At 40.0% G+C, this 25,674-nt stretch overlaps 1 protein-coding gene across 1 annotated transcript; it reads right to left on the bottom strand.

Moving 5' to 3' along the window:
* Positions 1 to 15,321: 15,321 nt before the first annotated feature.
* LOC121923639 lies at positions 15,322 to 20,114 on the bottom strand. Its single transcript, XM_042454233.1, has 2 exons — positions 20,076 to 20,114; positions 15,322 to 18,075 (listed from the first exon to the last, which is right to left on the bottom strand). The coding sequence occupies exons 1-2, from the start codon at positions 20,098 to 20,100 to the stop codon at positions 17,045 to 17,047; spliced, it is 1,056 nt and encodes a 351-aa protein (XP_042310167.1). The 5' UTR covers positions 20,101 to 20,114; the 3' UTR covers positions 15,322 to 17,044.
* Positions 20,115 to 25,674: the final 5,560 nt, after the last annotated feature.

The raw sequence follows: 25,674 nt of genomic DNA, 5'->3' as shown, positions 1-25,674 counted from the left end.
ATCTGTTCCCTCCCCATACCTGATAACATGCTTGTACCTATATTCAAATGTCCTTACAGAGCTCCTGTGTTCCTTACCTTATTGGTCCTGTTCACAAGAACTTGATAACTGTGATCACCCAAATGCAATAGCAGAACCTGATGCAGAGTTTCATGTTCAATGCATGAAGTTCTAGAATGCCTATTTGAGCACATGTCAGCACATGAGCAAGTAAATGTCAGCACTGAGGTTGAGTTTCCTTACAACTACCTTGTTTTTCTTTAGTATTCCTTTCATTCTCAGGTTGTCCAGCACTAAAGTTTACTCCCTGGCTAATGGTCTGCTATAGATTTTTGTTTTTTCAGAAAACTATTGTTGGTCTTAATGATATATCCATCAAAATTATTTTGTTTTCTTTTTTGTTTTGGCAACCTTTTTTTGTTTAGTCAATCTGGCTTCTAGGGAGAGTTCAGATCTGATTTGTTCTGGGAGTCATTTGTTAATCTTTTAGCTCTCTACAATATCCACAGAACTCTTCACCAGCACCACATCTCAAATGAACTGATTTTCTTTCTCTCAGATTTCTTCATCAGCCAGCTTTCACATCCATACACAGTGACTGGAAATAAGATGGCCAGAGCCATCCTCACTTTAGTGTTCAGTTGTATATCTTTGCACTTTAGGATTTAGTTCTTTCAGGTTGTCTAGTTCTAGTTGATCTAGATGCATAGTTCTTTCATAGCTGCCCTTCCAAGTCCTAGTCTTCTCCTGATTTCTTGACTCCAATTTTCATTCTGGTCAATGATTGATCTAATGTATGGGAAGTCTTTATTTCAATTTCCACATCATCCCTACTGAATTTGTGTAGATCCTCCATGGTCATTATTTTAACTTTCTTAATGTTCAGTATTAAACCTGACTTGGCTCTTTCTTCTTTGATTTTCCTTAGTAATTGTTTCAAATCTTGGTTATTTTCTGCTGGTTTTATGATATGCACATCTTAGGTTGTTGATATTACTTCCTCTGATCTTCAGCCCTCCATTCTTTGATATTTTCTACATATAAGTTGAATAAATAGGGGAATAAACCTTGTAAATATTGGTATTCCATCTGTAATATCAACTGACTCAAGGAAGAGTCTTATTAATAGGATTTCTTTGGAGGGACCGTGATGGCGGGTGTGCTGAGTAGTGTAAATAACTGTAAATAGTTCATTTTCTCTAAGTTACATCAACATTTACAAGTGGGAACATACAACAAATGGAACTTGCTTGTAGATTTATTTATAAATATTTACACAATACTCATAAGTCCAAACTAGACGTTGCAGTAATTGACAGAGAAACACACAGTGAGATAACACAATAGCATTTGCTGTTGTAGCCAAGGCCAGATTAATACATGCCTTGAGCTACATCAGGTTTTAAATGTTCCATGACATTATGGAAGAACTTTATTATAAAATAAAATCTCAAACTGTAGATTACACCAGTGGTGTCTGCCTGGGCCAGAATTCTCCAGGAGCAGCCTGGAGTATCCTGGCCCCAGAGCTGCCCTGATTACCCTCTGTTACCTTGGGGCTCCCATTGAAATGCTGGGATGCTGTTCGCACATGCATTCCACTGCACTACCTGATGCTGCCACTGCCACAAAGAGATGCTTGCTCCGAGGTCAGAATAAGGCACCCAGCATCAATTACGTGGCTGGGTGCCGTGTTTTGAACTCAGAACTAGTGACTCACCTCAGTGGTCATTGCGCCAGGAGGCACAGTGGGATGCATTGAAAATAGTCTCCTGACATCAGAACAGAGGGCACCAGATCTTCCAGGAAGATCTGAAACAAAAGGTTTTTGTTTTAGCCCATTACAAGTGTGTTACACCCAGGCTTTAGGTCTCAACTGGCTGGATGTTTTTTAGACTTTTTGTACCAGAACCAAGATCTGGGCCATGCATTTTTGGTCTCCCAGATGAGAGGACTGGCAATGAGGACATGGGTTTTGGGCTTTTGTAGACAGGGCCTTAGTTCATGTGTAACTAATTGTGTTGGGGCTCATCCAGTTGGACAAAAAGCCTCTAGGTTTAGCAGGCTACTCTGTGGCAGGGTAACACATCTTGGCACAGTTGGTTTCACCCTCACAAGCAAACATGCTAGATCAGTAGCATCACGGTTTGTGTGTGTGTGCAGGGGGCGTGGACCACACTGGGTGACACCCCATAAGGGGGGGTGACATCAGGTCAAGAAAGGTGGGTGACACGAAGTCGGCTCCCCACCCCCTGATGGCGCTGTTTGGGCTGTGCAGAGGCTTTTCCTGGTGCCCAGGCTCTACAGAGGACCTTTTCTTGGTGCCCAGGCCATGTGGGGGGATTTTCTGTGCACCCAGGCCCCACAGGGAACTTTTCAGGTGTCCCCGCCCCAGAAAACCCACCGGAAGTCCTGCCCCCCACATCGGGTGTCACCTGGTGTGAGAATGCCACTGTGCCAGATACATACCAGGGCTTTGTCCTTCTTGTGTCTTCCTGTCTGACATGTGATGTAAAAAGGGTTTCCTCCCCTCTCTGGACATGTACTGCATGGGAAGGAAGGTTAGAGGGGAGCCTCCATGCCAAAAGGCATACCCCCATTCAAGACATCATCAAAGTGAATGCCTAGACATACAGGAGAGAGAAGACTATGAAGCCAGATGTAAGCATTTGCCCATGCCTGTACAGAAACACCCTGGAGTTAAAACAAAACCCTTCCTACTGACTTTAGTTCCAAAAGCCATGGCTGATCCTAGAAATATGTCAGGACAGGGAGTACATCATTTGGATTAAAAGGAGAAAAAAGATCAGTGCAGGTACTATACATGCTGAATCCTGAGGCTTTTTGCCAGTCAAGATGAACCCTCAGACATTTGGATGAGAAACATAAAAAAGACCATTGTTCCTGATTCTTGTTTATATGTCTTGTTTGTTAGTGCTGAGTTTGCTGTAAACTCCAATAAACAGCAGCCTATGAGTCACTGGAGTTGTAAATGAATACAGGCATCTAAATATCACTAAAACCCTCCTTGTGAATGTAAATGGAATGACTCTTCCACTGAGCCAAGGAACTAGAGGAGTATGATCACAGAAAAGGACTGGACTGCTGACGTCAAAAGCTGCAGTTGTCAATTTTTGTATTGCTAAAATTTCCACCCAAGCAAAGGGCAGCCAAGAATATTTAAAACCCAAAGACATAAATAATCTCCTCAATTTAACAAAACCGAGTGGAGCAGTTGTGAAGAAAAGCTAACCCTAAAATAAAACATGACCCTTGGATTGTAGTTCTGTTCAGTCGGTACAGGAGGACATAATTACAGAGTGTGTTCAGAGCTTCCAGAAGTCAGTAGGTGGTTTCGTTTAAATTTGTTCTATATTTTCTTTTTCTGATCCCCTTCCTTCTGCAGATGGACCATTTCCTTTTCTGTTTACATATTTATTCCCTTTCAGCTTGGGCTCTTCTCTTACCCGCTCAGAAGTGGGGGCTTTAAAAAACAAGAACTTGTGCTTGGCTTCAGGCCACCAACTGTGGTGAGAATGGTATCTTTTTTCATCCTCTGATTTGTCTGAGCTCAAGATAGGTGCCTTCCTCTTGGCTCTGTACAACATTTGCTTTACTGCCTTTCTTCTCTGTTTTCCTCTCCATTGGCCCCTTCCCTCATTTCCCCACAGTCTTTTTTTCAATGAAAGGATTCTCTCTTCTGTTCTGTCTCCTAGGGTTGAAGTGAATGAATTGACCACAGAGACAAATGGCTTAAGCCTCTAATGTCTTGGCCTGGTAGCAAATTCCAGCAGCTGCTCCTGGATTCCATTGGCACGACCTTCTGTAAGGTACTGAATGCAGTGGTATCCATAGTGGGCTCCTCCAAAAGCAGCACAGTCGGCTCATTCAAGTCAGGTTCTCTGCAGCAGCACCCATACTTCATTGCACCCCCACATTCTCTAATTTTACCCTGCTTCCTTTCTTGGACTTCTTTTTCTGTAAAAGATTATTTCAGTGTGTTACTAAAGAAAGGTAGGGGAGATACATAATTGAGCGGGTAGCTCCTGTTTTCATGCCATAAGATGGTTTTTAACAATACTGGAATTCAAGACAGTGTATTTTCAGTAGACAGAGATAAATTGGAATGAATGCCATTTTGACATGGTATAAGACCCTTTAAGCACTTTACTTTGTCTACTCCAAATTGTCCCCCCCCCCCAGCATCTTTCCCTTGTGATGGCAGTCAGCTGGATTGTAACATTTGGTCAACTGTCTCCATATGTCAGAGCTCTAAAATTTCACTGGAACCTTCCTGAGTAGCCTGTATGTGTGTCCATACCATTCTCATCATGGATCAGTGTCAGTCACTGAGAGTAGACAGTTCTCAAATCTTCCCTTCCCTTCCTTCTGTTGGATAAATTATGTTGACAGCTATGAGTAATTTGTCAGCATTTTAAAAGAATGCCTGGCATCAGACTAGATAGTGGGGCATAGGAAGTGGTCCTAATCAGCCAATTTTTAACAGCACTTTGTTGAACCATTCTTTCAGTGAGCATTTCTGAATGTCTAATGTAAGGCTGGTGTACCAAGTGAGTTCACCCAACCCACCCCAACCCACCCCTTACTATCAGTTATTTATATACAATGTATTCAAGTGTAGCTGTGTGACCATGAGAATGCTTTTATCATGACAACAAAAAGGCACAAAATATATTACCCTATCTGTTGAAGCTCACTGGCTTCCTCATCACATATTATATCATCATCATCATCATCATCATCATCATCATCATCATCATCATCATCTTTGCCTCATGAAGAAGCCAGTGAGCTTTGAAAGCTAATGTAATGTATTTTGTACCTTTTAATTGGCCTAGTAGAGGCATAACGATGGTGTATATTTTGGATGTTATAGTTCTTTCTATGAATGGCAAAGGTGGGAAATTGAGATAGGTGTTTGTAACATGGAACAGTAGATTCACTTGGATGGAGAGATTCCAAGGGTTTATTTCTCTGAATTAATCTGGGGTTTAGGTCCATCACTGTGCCACTGACCACTCTGCAGCGCCAAGGCAGAGTGAAGCTGGTGTTCACCACACCTTGGGATACAATATAATATTTATATTGACAAAACACATCTGAGAAAGGTGTGGTTCTTAAGGGCGCTAATTTCCCAGCCATTCAAAGTCTGAAATCCTTAAAACAACATGTTAAAACAACAGAAGGTATGAATATGTGCATATGTGTGCATGCATGTCCATATGAATAACTAAATATTTCTCTGTGGGCAGAGGGCCAGTACGGTTAGTGATTTGAGTGCTGGACCCTGGAAGCCCAGAGTTCAAATTTCTGGAAACTTAGGTGATCTTGGACAAAGTGTGAAGCTGAAGGCTTTCATGGCCGGCATCCATGGTTTTTTGTGGGTTTCTAGAACATGGCCACATAGCCCGAAAAACCCACAAAAAACCTTAGGCAAAGTCTTTTTCTCTTTGCCTTAGAGGAAGGCAGTGGTAAATCTCCTCTGAATAAAACTTGCCAAGAAATCCCTAGAACCGGGCTACTGTAAGTTTGAGTAGACTTAAAGATATGTAAAAATAACAATAATATGGATACAGCTTCATGTTTCCCCAGAGGGTATACATTATATGCTACATGAAATACTGTTCTCTGCCTCCTGATAGTGGGTCACCAAAGGACAACATAGCAGGGAACCACCACTTCAAGTGGGAGAGGCTGAAAGGGAAGAACAGTGTTAATTCTCCTGCTCTTACTTGAGGGGCTTCTCGCCTTCCCCCTCTCACCCAGCCTTCCTGAACCCCTTAAAATCAAACATATCGCCAGTGCTGAAATAATAGTTTGCTTTCTGTTCATGAAAATGAAGGAAGGATTGAGTGGTGCCATCTTGCCCATTGCCTCAGAAAGCAAAATGTCATGAGCTGACGATGCATATTATCAGAATATAGCCTCTACCTAGACTTCTTGTACTCTTTTGAGTAAAATGAAAGCTCTTGAACTTAATAGACACTTTCAAGGATGAATAAACTCATCTCCTAGTCCTTTTCCTGTTATTTCTGCTCTTGCTCCTCCTCCGCTTACTACTCCCTTGTTAGGCCAGGAGATAATCCCCTGCTCCCTGGAAGTATGCTACTTTGCAGCAGGCCCCATTAACACAAGCAGGGCAGAAGCTACTTCACCCAAGAAGACATTATAAATGGCTTCCAGCTCTCTGCATATATTCATTTGTATAAAGTGGGAATGGAAACGATGAAATACTGCTTAGAGTAACCATGTGATCTTCAGACTAAACAGAACAGTCTGTCTCTCTGAATGGATTTGCCTGCTTTGCTTAACCAAATGGGAAAGTTCATTTGTTGTTCTAACTTAACTCCTCTCTTTTTCATTTCCCCTCCTAAATTCTCCAGAGTGAACCAAGTCCTACAAAGCCTCAAGGTGGAAGGAACTGAATGTACTCTATCTGTGGCTGGGTCTCCCCAGTTTCCAGTAGTATGGTTATTGTTTTTGTTGTTCATAATTTTATTGTAAGTTTATGATAATACTGAGGGTGGCATTTTATTGGGATATGTTTGGACAAAATATGTGAGAAATACAGTATTAACACACTCTAGTTCTCAATGATGTGCTGCAGCACATTGGAATCATCCTTCTTCACATGTCAGAAATGAATCTCAGGGCATATTTACATGTGCTAAATCTACATCAGGTATGAAAACCATTTTTTATGTTATCCTCACATATAAAAATGAAGTTTTTCTTCCATTTCCAATGGAAGGGACTTTGAAATAAATTTTAAAAATTGTTCAAAAATGCCTTTGTGCAGCAAAAACAATTCTCTTGTGCAATTTTTTTTAATGTGAAACCATCTTTTTGTGCTCAAGTGATTTTTTTTCTCAGAAAATCCCAAAATGCAAAAAAATAAAATAAAATAAATGAAATTTGACCATATTTCCTACAGGGTATGTAGTTGTGTCAAAACACCCTTTCTTAAGGAGGGGAAAAGGAATTGTGAGAATTCTTCCCATCCCTACTTCACATTGCCTTGTAATAGTCTAGGATGAAGGCACTGGGGTGAGACCATTCTACCACCTAGAGACAGACACCAAAAGGCGTTAGCACATCAGATGCCTCTACTACTTGTAGATAAAACTAGGCCCGATAATAATTTTTATTGATGTGGGCTTATAGGGAGGGAAAGAATACTATTACACTATGTAATTTTAAGCCTCCTTGTTGAATTTTATTATTAATAAAAAGGGATGTAGCAAGTGCCTCCTTGTTTCTACACTACAGCTTAAATAATATTTGAATAGGCTTAAGCATACATTATATCAGATTGTTTGTCTTCCCTCTTTCTGGTTTGGTTTTTGTCAGCTTTGTTTTTCCAGCACTTATTCTGATACTGCTTGCCCTTTTAGTTTTCTGTACCTTCTCTAGGGAATCCTACTTCTTTCCTCTTCTAGTGAATGATATGAGATGATGGATAAAATGTCTCCTTTAGAGCTCACCTTCTTGATGTTCATCTGGATTCATTCCAGATACCTTGAGATGGATCTAACTAATAATCCCGTTCCTTTCAAACCATGAGAAACTGGTACATTCAAAAGTGGTGTTATCTCTCCTTGGACTTCTGTTTCAGCTGCATGACCCATTGCACTGTAGATTACCTACTTCTGAAAACCTCAGACAGACTGTAAATAAGGTTTTGGCCGGTACCCTTGGGCTCCTCAGCTTTCATGGAACACAGGCCCCTTTCTAGACATCTGCCATTCAATTGACTGCAGTTTAGCATCATTTGGTTATGAGATTAGGAAAGGAATAAAGATAAGGAAAAAATATATTCACTCTCTTGAGTGACTGGATTCACACACAGCTCCTTCAGGCATAGCTAAGAGGTTTATGTTCTTTTTCAAAAAGGAGTATACTATATTTATAGATCTAGAAATCAAGCATGAGGCAACTCAAGTACACAGAGACACAGTGCTAATTCACTCCAAAAGCAAACATGATTAGAGTCTCTCAAGGTAAATGCAAAACACAGCCTTGAGTCCCCTGGGTTACCAGCTCCACAAAAAGATGACTGGTAGCTCAGGCATTAAAAGAAAAAATGCACATTTTTGTACATTTTATTGTTGTATGCAATAATTAATACCTATGCCATTTTTCACTCTCACTTGTAAGAAAGTCATCAAAAACTGCCAAATTTATTAAGTCTTTTTACATGTTAGGACTGTAAAAAAAAGACCTTAAATATGCTTGGGACTTTTGCACAGGAAAGAAGTTGCATGAGCAGAAAACAGCATTGTCTCTGCTAAAGTGTTAATTTTTACACAGGCAGTGTATTTACTGCACAGCAAGTGTCACTTTTTGTGCATTCTGCCATGTACATTTTCCACACAGATTAAGTCATGAGCTGCAAAGATTCTAGCCTGCCTAGGATTCGCCTCATCAAAGCTTCTCAATATTCAAAAAACTAATTTTGGCATATATTTGAATATTCTTTCTACTCCTACTAAAAAAGCAGAGGTTACAAGCTGATAAGTCATTCCCTTGAGGTGCCCATGGCCAGATTGGCTACTAAAACACCAAAACCCTTGATTTATTTATAAATAATAATAATTAAAAAATTATTTGTATTTTCCTGCCTCTCCCGATGGATCAAAGTGGGATTACAATTGATACATTTCATACAATAATAGATCCAATAACAATTATCTTTAATCACAATTTAAAACAATATGCTATCCAGAAACACTACAATACAATATTAAAATATATCATTACTTCCTAAGACAAAGTTGTCTTCAATTCTCTATAGGGTCACGAGGTGAGGTTTTACTTCAGATCTTTATAGAAGATCAGAGGGGTATGCTTGCCGAAAGAGATCGGTTTTTAATGCCTTCTTAAAGGCGTCTAAGATGGAGATGAGTCAGATCTCTTCCAGAAGGTTGTTCCAAAGTGTGGGGGGCATAGCTATATATGCTCTTTGTATATGACTTAGGTGTTCAATGATATCTCTTTACACTTCAGGATCTTGTCTAGTTCCTTCATAGCTGCCCTTCCAAGTCCTAGTCTTCTGATTTCTTAACTGCAGTCTCCATACTGTTTAATACTCCATATTGAGATATAGAAAATCTTGAACTTTTTCCATGTCCACATCCTGCTTGGAAGTTATGTAAATCATGTATAGCTATTACTGTATTTTCTGGCATATAAGACTACTTTTTAACCCAGGAAAATTTTCTCAAAAGTTGGGGGTCGTCTTATATGCCGGGTGTTGTCTTAGAGGGCTGAAACTTCCAAGCCGGACTGGAGAATCTGTGGTCGCCGCATATGGTGGGGGGGAACTCAAAAACGGCCGCGGCCGTATACCCTCCATATGCAGTGACCATATGAAAGCAGCAAGGGTGGCAATATACAAGTACGGTAGAAGAAAATCTTGGAGACAGGGAGGGCTGGGCAGGCAGGGAATGCTGACCAATCTAAGCAGGCTTTGTATACAACATGTTTTCCTGCTAAGTACCTGCATGTCATAAGCATTCGAATTAAAATTACCATATTGAAATCAAATCTGATGGTTTTTTAATTTTTATTTGGTGTGCGTTGGAAGAGGGGTAGTCTTATATGGCGAGTATATCCCAAACTCTATATTTTAACTGGAAAAGTTGGGGGTTGTGTTATACAACCAGTCGTCTTACACACTGGAAAATACGGTACTTTTGTTTTCTTAATGTTAAACTCCAAACCTGACTTTACACTTTCTTCCTTCACTCTCTTCAGCAATTGTTCCAATTCTTTGCTAGTTTCTGCTAGTAGCAATGTGTCATCTGCATATCTTAAATTATTTATGTTCATTCTCCTAATTTTGTGACTCCTAGCAGTGTAACTATTCATTTATTTCATCCTACCTGTAAGAACAAATAACTGCAGTGATTTTTCTTCCTGTTCTGTAACAACAGGATGGTTGTTCCACAGGTTTTGAGCGCTACCATACTTGAGGACTTTGCTGGGGGGAAATTGATTCATACCAATCCGCAAGTTTTCTGCAGAAAAGGAGTGATTTATTTAGCAATATTTTGGAGGTAGCGTATTTTGTGCGTAGTGCACTAATTCGTATTCAAAAATATTGACTTCGCTTTATAAAACACTTTTTTTCTGTTGAGAAGGTGTTTTCTGCACAGAAAACACTCCATTTGTGCAAATCACATACATTTATACAACTTTGCAAATTCAGACTAAACAAATACACAGATCCTTGTGCAGAAAACATTGACACATGTGGGGGGGGGGGACATGCAGGAGAGGGAAGAAAAACGTTTTCTGCTTAAAAAGCACTTTTCCCCCTCAACTATGGACCCTATCGCATGGGGTTAAAACCCTATCTTACTTTTCCCAAATTCAGTCTTAATTCAAGAGGAAGCTGGGTGTTATCGCAAAGAAATCCCTGCCGAATCACCACCCACATCCATCCCAGGTGCAGCTCGGGTCCTGTAAGCCACTTCAGCAGCCATTTTTAGAAGTCAGAAGCTATGCAAACACTGGGAATATGAACTGGGCTGAAGAAGAGCAATTGTTTTTGTTGTCTAGCTTAAATCCCCCCCCCCAACAACTGAAACACCACCCATAGGTCCAAAACTCTAAAACCTTTGTTGAACCTTACCGGCAGAACCTTAGTGGCAGATTTCGAGATATTATTTTATTTTGCTAGAACAAAAAATAAATAAATCCCCACATTAATTAGGTTTTCAAAGATAGGTCCATGAACACTGGGTGAGGAAGAGTGAGAGATCACAGTGGAGTATGATGGAGAAGAAGGGAGCAAGAAACAGAGAGATGGAAAAGAACAGCAGAATAAACATATTTAAATGTCTGTGCCCAACGGAGTGAAAAGTTTCCATCCACATTTTCATGAAGTCATGTAGAAACTGGCTGTGTAGGCATACAGCTGGCCTGTATTTCAATGATTAATGGAAAGCCACTGATTAACCTCCCTTGGCTCACTAGCTGACACACAAGCATATTTGTTACTTGTTTGAAAATGATCTAAAGTACTGGCTTCGTGCAGCAGAAGTGCTACAGGGCGTTAAGGCTAAGTCAGGGTCAACTGGAGTTACTGTTCCTTCTTGGCTTGTAAGCAAAATCCTTTTCCTGGGTGTACATTAGTAAAGAAAAACCTCTTAAGTTCTCAGAATTGTGCCAATTAATACTTATTGATTTCTGAATGGGAACAGGAAAGGGAAAAAAATGAGACATGTGGATATTTATTTAATCAAAGCAAAAGAAAACCAGTTCTTTCTCTTTAAAATAGCAAAAAAAAGTATCTATGGCCCGGTACAGATGGGCAAAATGTGGCATGGCAGTGGCAGTACTAGGGTTAGGGAGCACGCACCATTCAGACACTCTCTAACCCTAGTACATACTAGCGACATCAAAATGGTGGCACCCTGTCTACATGGGCACTGCCATTATGACATGACAGATGCATAGTGTCCGCATGTCGTGTCGCACTTGTGACATCATGAGCGCACCATTTGCACACTTGGGCGTCGCAAGTGCGATGCAAAAAGAACCCGCTTTTTGCGGGTTCTTTTTCCGCCGACGGGAAGCCTCGCCATTTGGCAGCTGAGGCTTCCCTCCAGCGGAAATCCAGGCGCAGACAGGTCGCCCTTTTTGGGCGGTCTGTATCCCGCCTATATTTCTAATGATTTGTCTGTATAGTAAATATCTCTGTTAGGCTCCTATCGGGGTGATACAATTCCTGGTTCAGTTGCTGGTTGCAGTTTGCTTAAAGAAGTACTCAGTACCTCCTTTTGCAAATACAGTGGGCGCTTGTTATTCACCAGGGTTTGGTTCCAGAATCCCCTGTGGATAACAAAATCTGTGGCTGCTCGAGTCCTATTAAATATAATGGCATAGTAATATGGTGTTCCTTATATAAAATGGAAAAATCAAAGTTTGCTATTTGGAATATATATATTTTTTGAATAAAAATATTCCATGGATGAATCCATGGATAAAAAAATCCGTGGATAAGAAGGGCTGTTTACAAGACAACATCATTGACAAATTAGGGCTAATAAAATCTTCAATCCAACAATATCTGTCGAATCCCAGTTATCCACTCCTGCTTAATTCTTGTTTGTAAATGGAAAAGAGTATTTCCAGTTACAGGATTATGCATCCCAATAGTTTTGAAACAGTGAAATGGAAAAATAAAATGAGACGACTCTGCCATTGCTGCAAAGTTACAAGATTAGAAGAAGAAAACAAAGCAATACCTTTTTCAAAAGTGTGTGTTCATTGTCTAAAATGATGTTAACTGAATTCCATCCTGCTTTTCATCAGGGATGTAAGGCAATCGGTTGTTTGCAGCTCTTGGCTTTTAAGGACGTCTTTGTGCGTTGACTGATCTGATTAGGAACACTGGTGTAACAAGTGGTGTAATTGCACAGACCCAGACAACAAAGTAGATTTTGGGACAATCTTAGGGACAGGGAAAATCTATTAGCCTAGTCTGTATCTATCAATCTAGTTAGGATAGCCAATGAAGGGTGATATAGATCAGCCATGTAAGGAGGGCCACACATCCCTTAGCTCACCAAAGTTTGCTGAGAACTATCCATAGTACTTGCTGCTCTTCCATACTTCAGAAATAAAGCTGTCTGACACACCTTTAACTGTTATGCATCCATCCTGTGGAATCCTGGGATTTGGAGTTTGGTGAGTTATTCAGCCTGGTCTGTCAGAGAGGTCTGGTGCCTTACCAAATTACAAATCCCAGGCTTCTGTAGGATGGTATTGTGGCAGTTAAAGTGGTGTCAAACTGCTTTATTGCTGCAGTGTGGATATACCCTACACCTCACTGTGTCTTTGAAGAGCAAAAATACTCTCAGAATAGAGAAATATTGATTTGTTGTTGAAGAAAAAAGATGCAACCTTTTTCGTTGCTGCACCAAAATTATGGAGTTCCTCCTGTGATGCCAGGTAGGTAGCAGCTTTGATTTTTGGGATTTTGGGTTTTGTTTCGTTTTTGTACCATATAATAGAGGATGTTCTGGTTAGCATTAGATTCATTTATTTCATAAAATACAATCTATCCACTGTTCTGATATTTTGCCATTTGATTTCATGTCATTTTATTGCTTTTAATTGCTAACTGCTCTAAGTGCTGTGCAAATACTAGAAAAGAAGGCTATACATTTGTTCATGAATAAATGAATAAACTCATACAGCGAGTCCCCACATATGAATGTTTTGGAATGCAAATGCACATTCCAGGTCCAAAGGCTCCTAAAGGTGGCTATGATCAGAATGTTGAAAAAAAATAATAATATAATGTTAAGAGTTAAGAAATGGCTGCCAGTATTATTGCACTAAGCAGCATGTAGATCCACCTGACAGCAGGTATATATCCCCACAGAGGTATCATTTACTTCACTCCCTCTTTTCCCATGACTAGTATAGTGGTAAAGTCTGAAGTTGCTCATTACAAAGAAAAAAATCCAATATCCAGGCAGTTGTCTCAATCTCTATCAGAAAACCAATTGTTACAGGGTTGTTGTTTTTTAATTTTCACCAGGAGCATGGCTTTTGTAAAACTGATGAGTCCTAATTGAACATTGAAGACAAAATCACCACAATATACCTTGCAGAACAATGGGGTAGCTGATAACATTACACCATTACTAGGAAAAACCCATTACTCCCCCTGCTTATTTGCAATCACTTGTGAGAGATGTAGCTAACTTCAGATTAGATAACAAAGCCCGAGGAAGATGGCAGATGATGCCATTGCTCCTGCTTATCAAAAGGTCTCAGTACTATGATCCTAGGAGCCCTGACATTGTGACAGCACTTTTCTATTCCATATAGATAAAGAATGCTAAATGACAGCATTAATTTCTGGTAGAAGTGGAAATCAGGCTGTCAGATGTATTACCCTCTGCAAGGGAATTAAATGATATTTTAAAAGAATGCTGAGAATAAAGTGAATTCAGCCTGCTCCACATGTTCATACCTACCTGCCCCACAAGAGCTCAGAGGACTTTCTGAAGTGGTAGATGATCCATGATTTACTTCCACTCGGCCCTCCAACTCTGCATAAAATTGCTCTATAAATGGTCTATCAAAGCTCATCCAACATGACTATGCTCCCCAGGGTCTGAACTGTCTTCTCCAATTCTCAGGGGGAGGAATTCCAGGGTCAAAGTGCTGTCTTGATAAGTAAGTGTGTGTGTGTGTGTGTAGTCCTCACAATTTAATTTTGGTGTTTATTGGCATACTCTGTGCAACTGAGTAACAGTTAGCATACCCTGTGTAACTGGTTGATGCTTAGGGTTAATGACATCTCTAGGGGCTGCACCTTGAAACATCAACTTTATAACATCAACAGGACCTCACCCTGTGACAACATAAGAGGGGGGATCATCCCAAGATCCACTCCTATTTGGGTTGGGAGAGAGCTGGCTTTAAGATGCTCTGGCAGCATGCCACATGTAAATACTGTGCCGCCGGAGCATCTTGAAACTGCCCACGTCTGGACAGAGGGTGGCTTCCAGGAATCATCAGAGCATGCGGTGTGTAAATACTGCAGAACCAAGATGCCCAGAAGGCATCTTTAATGGGCTGTCTATTCCAACCCTAAGTGAAATAGACAGATTTCCCTGTTCCTCTTAAGCTTGCCCATTTGGCTCTGGCTGTTTGCTTGCATTTGATTTTTGTGCTTTAATTGATTAATGGCTGGCGTCCATAGTTTTGTGTGGGTTTTTCAGGCTATGTGGCCATGTTCTAGAGGAGTTTCTTCCTGATGTTTTGCCAGCATCTGTGGCTGGCATTCTCTGAAGATGCCAGCCACAGATGCTGGCAAAATGTCAGGAAGAAACTCCTCTAGAACATGGCCACATAGCCCGAAAAACCCACAAAAGACTTTTAATAGTACTTCTGAAACACAGGATTTTGGCTATTCCCTGTGGAGGGGCCATGGTAAGGCTGGGGAAGATGCTGAAAATGGGTGGGAGAAATGGAGGCTGGATTAAGAAAAGAGTCTGAATTCAAAACCACAGAGTCTTCTTTTCACCAAAGAGGTTTACGATCACTACGTCTGTGTGAATAATTCAACTGAAACCCAGAGGATTGTCACAATCTAACACACACACTCCCACACGCACTGTGGATACATTTCCTGGAAGTAAAATGCACACAAATAAGATTGTACCTCTTTGCACATTTATTTGATATTATGTCCTGTTGAACTTGTAGTGTCCTATGTCCACACAACACATGCATATGTTGAATTGACATTTTCTTATCCAAAGTGTATGGGGATGGGGGGAGGGAACCTTCCTGATGCTTTATAGTTTTATATAAGATTTTTCCATGAGCCAAAGGCAAACAGAAATCCTTTGTTTTTTGTGGGTTTTCCGGGAAATCCTTTGGTCAGATCACTGTATACTCTAAAGAAGAAAACAAGAAACCAAAGAACTGCCTATTCCTGTGTATCTGAGTTTCCCTCTCCAATAATATCTTGTTGCTTCTACCAGCTGCAGCTGCACCTGCTGGAGTAGGCAGAGATGATGATCTTGCTACAGACCGTTCAGCTGTTCTCCTCAGGCAGCCAGCAACAAATCATGTTGTTCCATGTATCTCCTTTGCCTTTTTAGGATGGATTCACAGGATGAAGTATATCTACGATGATGGTTGTGGTGACAGAATTGGGATGAGGCTAAATGAAATACCAGGAGAGACACATTTCTTTTTAACTTGATGCTTTTTTACTACATGTATCATGTGCATGCATGTATATATATACACACACCTGATTGAAGCAACATCAGATGGAGAGAGTATGTTTTCTCTAGTTAAGAAGGTTTTCTATTAGGGAATCCTATCAGCTGTCTTCACTACTCACAAGGGAAAACATATGATACCTCTCTTCCCAAACTGGTAGAAAAACAGCCAGGGAAATATAATTTTGATGAGAATTTCAGAACAAAGGGGAAAGGTTAAGGATCCACATGCCTCCATGACCAAGTCTGCAGGTTCCTACTGGAGAATTTCAGGAGAACAAAAATAAACAGGCAGTGACACACCTCAGGTTTCCCTATTCATTATAAGACTGCATGCTTTACTTTTAAAAATGTTATGCCAGTATGCCAGTAAAATTTCATAGTGGCGTGCAAATAAAAATGAGACCTGCAATGAAACAACAAAAATAAAGTTTTTTTTTAAAGGCAGCAGTAAAACCATAGTAAGATCTTGAACTAGTAAAGAGTAGGACACAGCAGCCAAAGGCTTTCCTAATAGAGGAAGGTCTTCAGTTGACCTCCAAAAGGACAAACAGGAAAACATTTCTCTAGGCAGAGTCTCAGTTCATCAGGTCTGCCACAGAGAACGACAAATTCCCTATAGACTCTTTTCTCCACAAGACAGAATTTGGAGCAGGGAAGTTTTCACATTCGTGGAGTGGAGCTTCCCTCCTATTCCCTACAATCCCAGTGAGTTAGGCCAATGAGAATTTTCACTCCCTAGCTTTCCAGCTTGACATAGAGTATTTCTATATTTATTTCTCTTTGATCTCATTTGCTAATATTCTCCTCATGGCCATTATTACTGTATTACCTGGGATTCTGAATAACTCTCCATGTCTTTGTTGAAGTGGTCTATAGTCCAAAAGAGCTCCCTGTACAATAAATATGTTTGTTTTCAAAGTACTACAGGACTTTTAACAACAACAGTTTGACTGCAGAAGACAAACATAGAAATAGTTATTTTTGACATTTTACATAAGCAGTGCATAAAATATGCATTGTCTCAGGTCTGTATGTTTTGATAAACCAGGGTCCTGGTAAATAATGGCTTAAACTAAGAGTAAATATCATATACTATCTATGCCTGTCATTACATGTACACAAGTCCAATATGTGAAGGAGCTGTGGATCACACTGCATAGCAGAGCATCTTTAGTCAAAAAATACTGTTCCTCCTTTCCCCACAAATTCAGGGCCTTCCCCAAGACACTGATACTTTTCAGAACAAATTTAACTAACTGTTATAAGACCACTACTTGTAAGTAGATATAAACACATACAAATACTACAGCTCCTGATAAGAGAAGAAAAAGTATGGCTTCTAGCAAGTTTGGCTTAGATAAATTGGCAGATAGTGCTCTATAACGAAGCATGTCAATTTCATCATCTACAAATTTGCTCAGGTCTGGGATGGATTCAAATGCAATGTCATCCTGCATTGAGTTGGGGGAGAACTGGTCTGAATTTGACTTCTTCCCTAAGACATGCAAATGGTGGCATTCCTGGAGAGTCTCAGGTTCTGAAGATCCACTAAGAGGTGCATTAGTTTTTGATGTGGACATAAAAAAGGAAGGCTTGCAAGGTCTCTTAAAATTAGATTTGGTCAGTTCTGGGTCAGACGTGAATACAGACTCCTGTGACATTGATTTGAAAGATATCTGGTCAGAACATGGTTTCTTTCCTAACATCTGCATATGGTAACATTCATGACGGGCCTCAGATTTTGCAGATCCACTAAGAAGTGGACTGTCTTTTGATGGTGATTTAAAAGAGGAGTGCTTGCAAGGTCTTTTCAAATTGGGCCTGGAGCGGGTGCGATCTTCATAGGACAAAGTGATGTCATCTTCAGAATGAGGTTTGAAAACTGAAAAGGGGCCACTTTCCTTGTGCTTTCTGGAAGATAAGGACATATGTTCTTCTCTGACATACTTTTTATTAGATGGAGCAGAAGAAGACTCGTCTTTGATGTTTCTTTTGGATAGGGGCTCTGCAGGACACTCTTTCTTCTTTACAGGGTGAAAAATAGAACTGAATGGCTGCTTGCAGTCAGGACATTCAGCCTGGGTTTCCAGCAGGCTCTGTGTACAGGAAAAGCAGAAACTGTGCAAACAGGGGTTTAGGTACAACATATTGCCAAAGGTTCGCAAACAGAGAGGACACATGGAATGCAGGGGTGTCCCAGGTGCCCTTGGCATTTGATGCAAAGACCTCCCGTCACCTTTGGGTGAAGACCCCTTGGTCATTGTGACCTTTTTATTTAGGGATGATGGATCTGTAAGTGACAAGAAGAACAGTTCAGTATCCATATTAATATTTAGAACATTTCATCTTTTATTGCAGAGTGTAATTGAACAACATATTTAGGACTATTTACTCCTGAATAAAGCAGACCCACCATTTCATTATTGATTCAATAGGTCTGCTGTCATTGGGACTAACCAGAAGGATTATGGCCTTAGAATACTCAATATAAAGCTGCTCTGAGAGCCTTTAGGGCTGAAGGGCGGGGTATAAATACTGTAAAGAAATAATAATAATACAGTAATCCACAAATCAGCCCTCTAAGGTACATCAATATTATTATGATCCCATATTGCAGGCTGAAAGGATAAGTAGAAAGATAGTTGGGTCAACTGGTAAAGCACAATGCTGGATTTAAGCACAAACTAAATACCAGAAAGGCGTCAGATCCTGTCTGATTTTGGATGCTAAGCAGAGTCAGCCCTGGTCAGTACTTGGATGGGAGACCACCAACAAATCCTAAGTTGACTATATTTGGCTGTTGGCTATATTTCAGAAGAAGGAGCTGGCAAAACTACCACTGACTATTCCTAGCTTAAAGAAAACTATGAAATTCATGGGATCACTGTAAGTTGACAGGGGGCTTGAAGGCACACACATAAACAAACTGGCTGCATTTCAGGGCAAATATGAGCAAATGACAGGGACATTTTTTGTCTCATACCCCATATGGTGTTTTGGGGGGGAGGGGCTCTGGTGGGGGGCTACAACAGCTGCAAAACAAAGGCTGAAATCCTTAATAGGGTCCTGGAGGCTTCACATGCTGGTTTAGAGTTTAAAATTATGAGTAGCCTCTAAATGCTAAAAATGATAACATTTCAAATTTTATATCAATGTTAGAATTATATATTTAGGCTATGTATGAAGCCTCCTCAACTTGACAGCTTAGGGCCTCAGTATGTGGTGAGGCAGGATCTGAACCTGTCTCATCTCAGCATCGTAATACTATTCTTAGACAAGACAAGACAGATAAGGCAAACATTTGACTAGGATTTAAGGACACATCTAACCTTTATTCATTTTAAAAACTTACTTGTTAACCAATTAGTTTCAAGGAACTTATTATATTATGTTGGTTTTGCATCCCCACTTAATTCCCTGATAGGGCTGCTTGACTGAAAACTAGAGAGGGTCACTGGACTTTTAATGGTTGTGTAGAGGAGGGAAATTGAACAGATGCTGTTTGGTACCTGGTTTGATGGCAGGCAACATCTGCTGAAATTCCCTCTTCCACAAAAGTATTTAAAGGTAGATGAATTGTTTCTAGTTTTTACTCTCACAACCCATGAAATTTCAAATCTACAATTTATAAATTCCAAATAATTAAAAACTACAGAGTTAGTACTGAATCTACTATGCATTTATATATCCATACACACAGCAAAGAAATAATTGAACAGGAAAACTGAATGAGAAGAGCATATGGGAGGAAATGAGAGAGAAAGAGATGAAAACAGAGAGAAACAACAACAAAAAATCTTCTTACAGTGTATATGTTCATACAGTATGAACCCTCCTCTATGCTCAGATATTTACATGTTAGTCAAGGTTTAGATATTTGCTTTTATTAAAGAGCAAAAACATTTATTGGAGGTTTGGACTAAGGAGTCAAAAAGGTGGAAGGCCTTATTCAGATACTGTAAAAATTAAGTTGTGACTGAATGTAGAGTTGTCTATTTGGATGAAATTTGGGCAAACTGTTGAGAAAAGTTGAAAGACTGTTGGAAAGAAATATGATATTTCAGGCAAAGCATGTGTAATGGTGATATTACTGGATGGGATGAAGGAATGGGGTGTTCTGTGTCTCCCTAAAACAGCAAAGACTGTTTGAAGGGCTAAATTACAAATCTGGGAGCTATTCAAGTCAACTAAGACATAAAGGAGATAATACCCAGTTGGGTTTTAAAACACATTTTAAAATAGTACGTTTAAAGCAATAAACAAAATGATTCCTACTACAGCTGGGAACACCTGGTTGAGGAGAGTTGCCAGGCATTTTAATGGAGCCATGAGTCGGTCAGGAGTGAATATATAAAGGAGATGGAGAGAAAATCCCAAGATTCCAAGGCAGTTAGAATTCATGTCTGTTCTAACTGTCATTCCAACTTAAGGCTGCCATCATTTAAAGGGCTGACATTCAACCCATTGATGCTGTGTACCTTCAAGTCATTTCTTATGACATATGAGGACCCTAATATGAAGCTATCACATGGTTCTCTTGGCAAGATTTGTTCAGAGGGGGTTTGCTATTGCCCAAGGAGACCCAATGAGTTTCCACTCCATCTCAGAGTTTCTCTACTCCATCTCAATCAGCCAGTAACTATGACAGTTACCCCAGGCTTTTCTTATTGCCACCTCTCCACTGTTGCTAAGGATAGAAAAGAACTTGAAAATGTTTTTGTTTGTTTGTTTGTTTGTTTTTTAAACTACAAGGCCCAGAATTCCCCAGCCTGCATGGGCAGTCTGGGAAATAAAATGACATGGGCAATCTTGACTTTGGTGTTCAATATATCTTTATAATTTACATGTATTTTTATATTGTTATATTGTTATGCTGTGCAATGACCTTTGGTCAAAAGCAATAAAATTTGAATTTGAATTTGAATGTATACTTGAGGATCTTGTCTAATTCCTTCAAAGCTGCCTTTTCAAGTCCTAGTCTTCTTATGATTTCTTGACTACAGTCTCCAGTTTGATTAATGACTGAACCAAGGTACAGAAAATCCATATTCCATAGTATAAAGCCAGTGTGATTATAGAAGTTTGACAAGAACTTTGGAAGTTATTGTTGTTGATGGCCATCAGGCAATGACTCCTGATTATTTACATAACTTTAAAGTAAATGAAGATGCTGAAATACTCCAAAGTATGATAGACTCAGTTTAGTCATCTTGGCTTCTAGGGAGAGCTATGGGTTGATTTTCCCTAGAACACTATTTCATTTCATTTTATACATACATACCTGAGTACAGATCCCTGCTCAGCCACGAAAACCCACAACGTCACCTTGTCAAACTTTCTCAACTTCATTGGAAGGTGATGGCAAACCTCCTTTGAATAAATCTTGCCAAGGAAACTATGTGATAGCTTCACCATAAGTGGGAGTCAACCTGAAGTCATGTAACAACCACAAATGTATAAAGTATAATGTATTATAATTAACACAGAGAGAGAGGCACAGTTTCTTTTCAATAGTAGAAGTCAACCTCCAGCCACTTCCAGTTTTGTTTTCTTTTTAAAAAGTATTTCTGGGTGTCAATGCAGCTTCCTTAATGTCTTGTGACTGAAAATTGGGACTGAACCCCCCCCCCCCCCGACCATGTCACAGTTGCCTACAGAGTAGCTGTGAAAATATGCAACCTCAAAAAAGAAAAAGAAAGTTTACTTACCTACACATTATACTAATACCTCAGTTAGATGTTGGCGGGGGGGATAGATGATTGCCAGGAATATATTGGGGGGGGCTTTATTTTATTAAGGAGCAGCCATCTTCTGGCACCATCATGGAATGTTGATTTGACCTGCTGCATTCATAGACTTGCTCAGCCTTTATTCTGCAGGAACAGTTGTTAACTATCAAATGGTTTGTTGAAAGACTAAATCAGATTAGGAAATGCACTTTCCCGTCCCTCAAAAGACACAGAAAATGTCCTTTTCAGTACTTGCATTCAAGTGAAGGATAGGCTATACAAGTAAGAGGCGCATCTCTTCGTTTATTAAGACCTGTGAGCATTTATGCAGATGTGGGGAAATTTATTCCTTTGGCAAATATACGTATGTGTTTGTGCGTGTGTGCATGTGTAATTATCAGCATATCTCTGGCAATAGATAAGAAATTCTACTCTGGAAAATGCAGCTGCAGTGTCTTATTGGAAACATATTGTTCATTGGGGTAACTAAGAACCAAAATCAGTAGATCATTGAACAGACCCAACAATGTCTGTGAAAAGCTTCCTTCTCCAAGATGTAGGGTGGGTAATCAGAAGCATTCTCCTAAACAACATGTTCAATTAATAAAAATAATCAGGAATGGAACTCTGTTTTGATTTATATGTGTAGAAGAGTTATAGCTCTCTCAGTCTGATTTACTTCACAAAGTTGTTGCGTGAGAAAGAAGAGGAGAAGGACAGCCATATTGTACATGCCACCTTGAAGCCCTTGGAGGAAAGGAGAAGTTGAAAGAAAGAAAAATAAATGTAAGAATATTTTAAAGGGATTGGTTGGTGCACCAATCAGTATGTGATGTGAAAATAAGATCCAGGGAGAGTCTTCTCACCCTTTCTTGGTGGAAATTCATCTGCAATTGCTTATGCATTTTATCTAATGTACGCATTTCCCTCCTTGACAAAATTGCATTAATGTTCATTTTATGCACAGGTTTGTGTGGAGATTTCCCTCAGAAATATATGTATGTCTGAGGCAGAAGACACTCCATCCCGTTGCCAATCCCAAGATATGTAAAATGTCATTACCAAGAGTCTTTGTAGAGAAGCACTATCTTGCATTGCAGGCTAGCCAGGTCTGGTTAGTGCTCAGCATTTGATTAATTGACACCAGACAGAACCCTGGCCCTGACCTCTATTTTCTTTTTTAAAAATGGATTTGCTGCACTAAAGGTCTATGGGGTCAAAGGAGAGTTAAAGGAGTCATGTGAGCAGAATGATCAGTGCCATATGGTTTTTCAATATGAAACAGAGCCTGTGTGGGGAATTTGGCAGGCTATGCTTGAAGGGAAGTTCTGAGGCTTTTTTACACACTAATATGTTGGTGCAGCTATCACACTACGTAATGCCAGTAGTTGCTGAGAGCTCCTATGTCAGTGGGACATTCTGCTCTGGCTTTTAGTCTGAACTTCAAAGGAACTATAGAAAGTGCTGAACCCTATCTCCCAAGTTGTTTCAGCCCTTTGGATAACTTCTTTGAAGTTTGGACTAAAACTATGAGTGGATTTACCGCTCCATTGATGTGGAAGCCACCCACCAGCACTGGTTAATGCCTGTCTATGCCGGGCATTACTGCATTTGCCACAGTTTTGCTGAAAGGAAAATTGTGACACCTCAGCTAGTAAGAAAGCAACCTACTATACAAAAGCAGATACAACTTGTGATGATATATCTTCTCTTGAATTACTTTGGCTTGCAGGTTAAGGGTAGATAGGTTGTGTTTATTTCTGGACACAGTTATGAAGTTTAAAGCCTGAGATGGCTCAGGTTTAGATTATTTGGAGGCCCATGTTTTTGAGATCCTCTGGCTTTTAGTTTGAACTTCAAATGAATTATTTAATTGCTGAACCCTATCCCTCAATTTGTTTCAGCACTTTGGATATCTGCCTTGAAATTTGGACTAAAAGCCAGAGCATCCATTGATGTGGATGTCACCTACCACTACTGGTTAATATCTCTGCCAGGCGTTATTGCATTTGCGACAATTTTACCAAATGGAAAAATGTGATATCCCAGCTTGTAAGAAAGCAACCTAGCATACAAAAGCAGATGCAAGTGTAGGCCTTCAACAGGACAATCTACAGCAGCCACTTTGAGGAGAATTAAACAATGTAGGTGGCTGTATTGGTTTATAATGGGCGGGGAACATGCAGCCTTCCAGGTGTTGTTAAACTACCACTCACAGCATTGCTAACCATTGGCTACACAAGCTAAGGCTGATAGGACTTGCAGTTTTCATCTCTACTGGGAGCAGATGTTTTGTACAGCTAATAGAGAATGCCAGCTCAAACCCAACTACCACAACATACCTTGAATTACTACAGAAACAGAACAATACATGGTTGCTGAGAAAAACCATTTCGGCTCCATCTACTGTGAGAATTGCATCTAAACTAAGAAGGAACAGGGTAGCCCAGAGGGGTGCCAAAGATTTCATTGTTGTTGTTATGTGCCTTCAAGTAATTTCTGACTTATGGTGACCTTAAGGCAAGCCTATCATGGGGCTTTCTTGGCATGATTCGTTCAGAGCGGTTTTGCCTTTGGCATTCTCTAAGGCTATGTGACTTTCTCAGAGTGACTAGATGCCCTCCTTTTCCAGGGCAGGTCCTACATTTCAACATTCTGTCCAGGAGGAATTCCAAAGTGTCCTCCATTTTGAGCATGACTAAGAAGCATGAATTTACATTTATCTTAATGTTTTTAGTTTTTCTTGACCGTCATATATTTTGAAGTGTTTGGTCCTGTTTTGCAGTTAGGACATCTGGTTACTCAGGGCTTGCCCAAGGTCACTCAGTGGATTCCGAGTGGAATCCTGGTCTTCCCAGTCATAGTCCAGTGCTGAAATCATTACACCACTACACTCTGCTAACCAAAATGTCCCAGAGCTTTGACAATGTGGATGTTGGCTTCATTATACTACTATTCCTAGATACCTTGTGCAGGAGTATAACCTCAGTGAAAGCTTATCAAATGTTTAGATGGCAACACATTTTTAATTTTTAAAATTTGTATCATCTAGTGATATAGTAAAGCACTGAAGCCAAAAAAAGCTCCAAGACTGCCCCACTTTGTCTCTGACAAATGAAATAGATGCAGAAAATATAGAACTTATAAATGGAGCAAAGACTGCAAGATGTGGAGATCAAGTTTCTAGGTTGGGGGTGAGTTAATCATAAACAAAGTATAGAATATTCCATAGGTCCTGAAATAAATACGGGGATCCTAGCTCACAAAACTCCTATGAGAGCCAGCCAAACTTTAATGACTCAGAAAGCTTGTTTGCATTTTTTTTTTGTCACAGACTGTGTAGTAATGAACAAAGAATTGGCTTGTTCCCAAGCATGATAAAAACCAGCCCTGGAAGCATGAATCTTTTTAGAACTACCGCAGAAACAAGAACTGCACTCTCTCCTGTTTTGTAGTTCCCTAGATAAACATTTTATCCAACACTACCAATTATGCACCCCTCCAAAATACCTCTTTCAAAAGAAATGCCCATTGTTTGGCGAGTGGCTTTCCTTCCCAGATCCTTCCATTGCTCCTTATCCCGTCTTCCTTGTTATTTTTTCCCTGTTTGCTTCCCTCCCCTACACCCCCAGTGGAGACTTTATAAAAGCTTTGAAACATGCTGTTTCCAGATGTAAGCCCCAAGTGCCCTGTCAAGAGCTTCCTGTCCTGTTGAGTTCAGAGCAGATGGAATTACACAAGACTTGGCTGAAAGAATCCAACCCTCCATCTCCTTAATTAAACCCGGGGATTGTACAGAGTCTGCCCTATTCTTGCCAAGGGCTCTTGTATATGCCCCCAGTGTTGTCTATGAACAGCTCATTAAAGCCCCCTGATGAGGTGTTTGGAACTTGCCTGTTCCCTTTGACAATTGCACCCCTGACCTTCCGAATCTGAAGCCTTCGAGAGCTGCCACCATGGACAGGGGGAGTGTTTTCACCCTCTGTGAGTAAACAGTGTTTTGTTGTTGTAGAGCATCATGATTTAGAGACCACTTCCCAAGGTGGAGAGAGGAGGTTGTAATTGAATCTACACTTCACGGTTGTATCTTTCCGTCGTTTAAACAAAAGAAGATAGCAAAAATTTATCTAGATGATAAAAGTAATATTTATTTATTTTTA

Source organism: Sceloporus undulatus, chromosome 2, assembly GCF_019175285.1.
Source record: "Sceloporus undulatus isolate JIND9_A2432 ecotype Alabama chromosome 2, SceUnd_v1.1, whole genome shotgun sequence".
Classification (NCBI taxonomy): domain Eukaryota; kingdom Metazoa; phylum Chordata; class Lepidosauria; order Squamata; family Phrynosomatidae; genus Sceloporus; species Sceloporus undulatus.
Note: the sequence above shows the minus strand (reverse complement) of the source record. Positions and strands in the feature narration are given on the sequence as shown.

What these genes read in the sequence shown, in the direction of transcription:
- LOC121923639 (XM_042454233.1), bottom strand. Translation starts at nt 20,100, where the DNA reads ATGCCTGGCAACTCTCCTCAACCAG. An exon ending in TGGCAACTCTCCTCAACCAG is followed by an intron (nt 18,076 to 20,075) that starts GTGTTCCCAGCT and finishes TGTCACTTACAG; the next exon opens with ATCCATCATCCCTAAATAAA.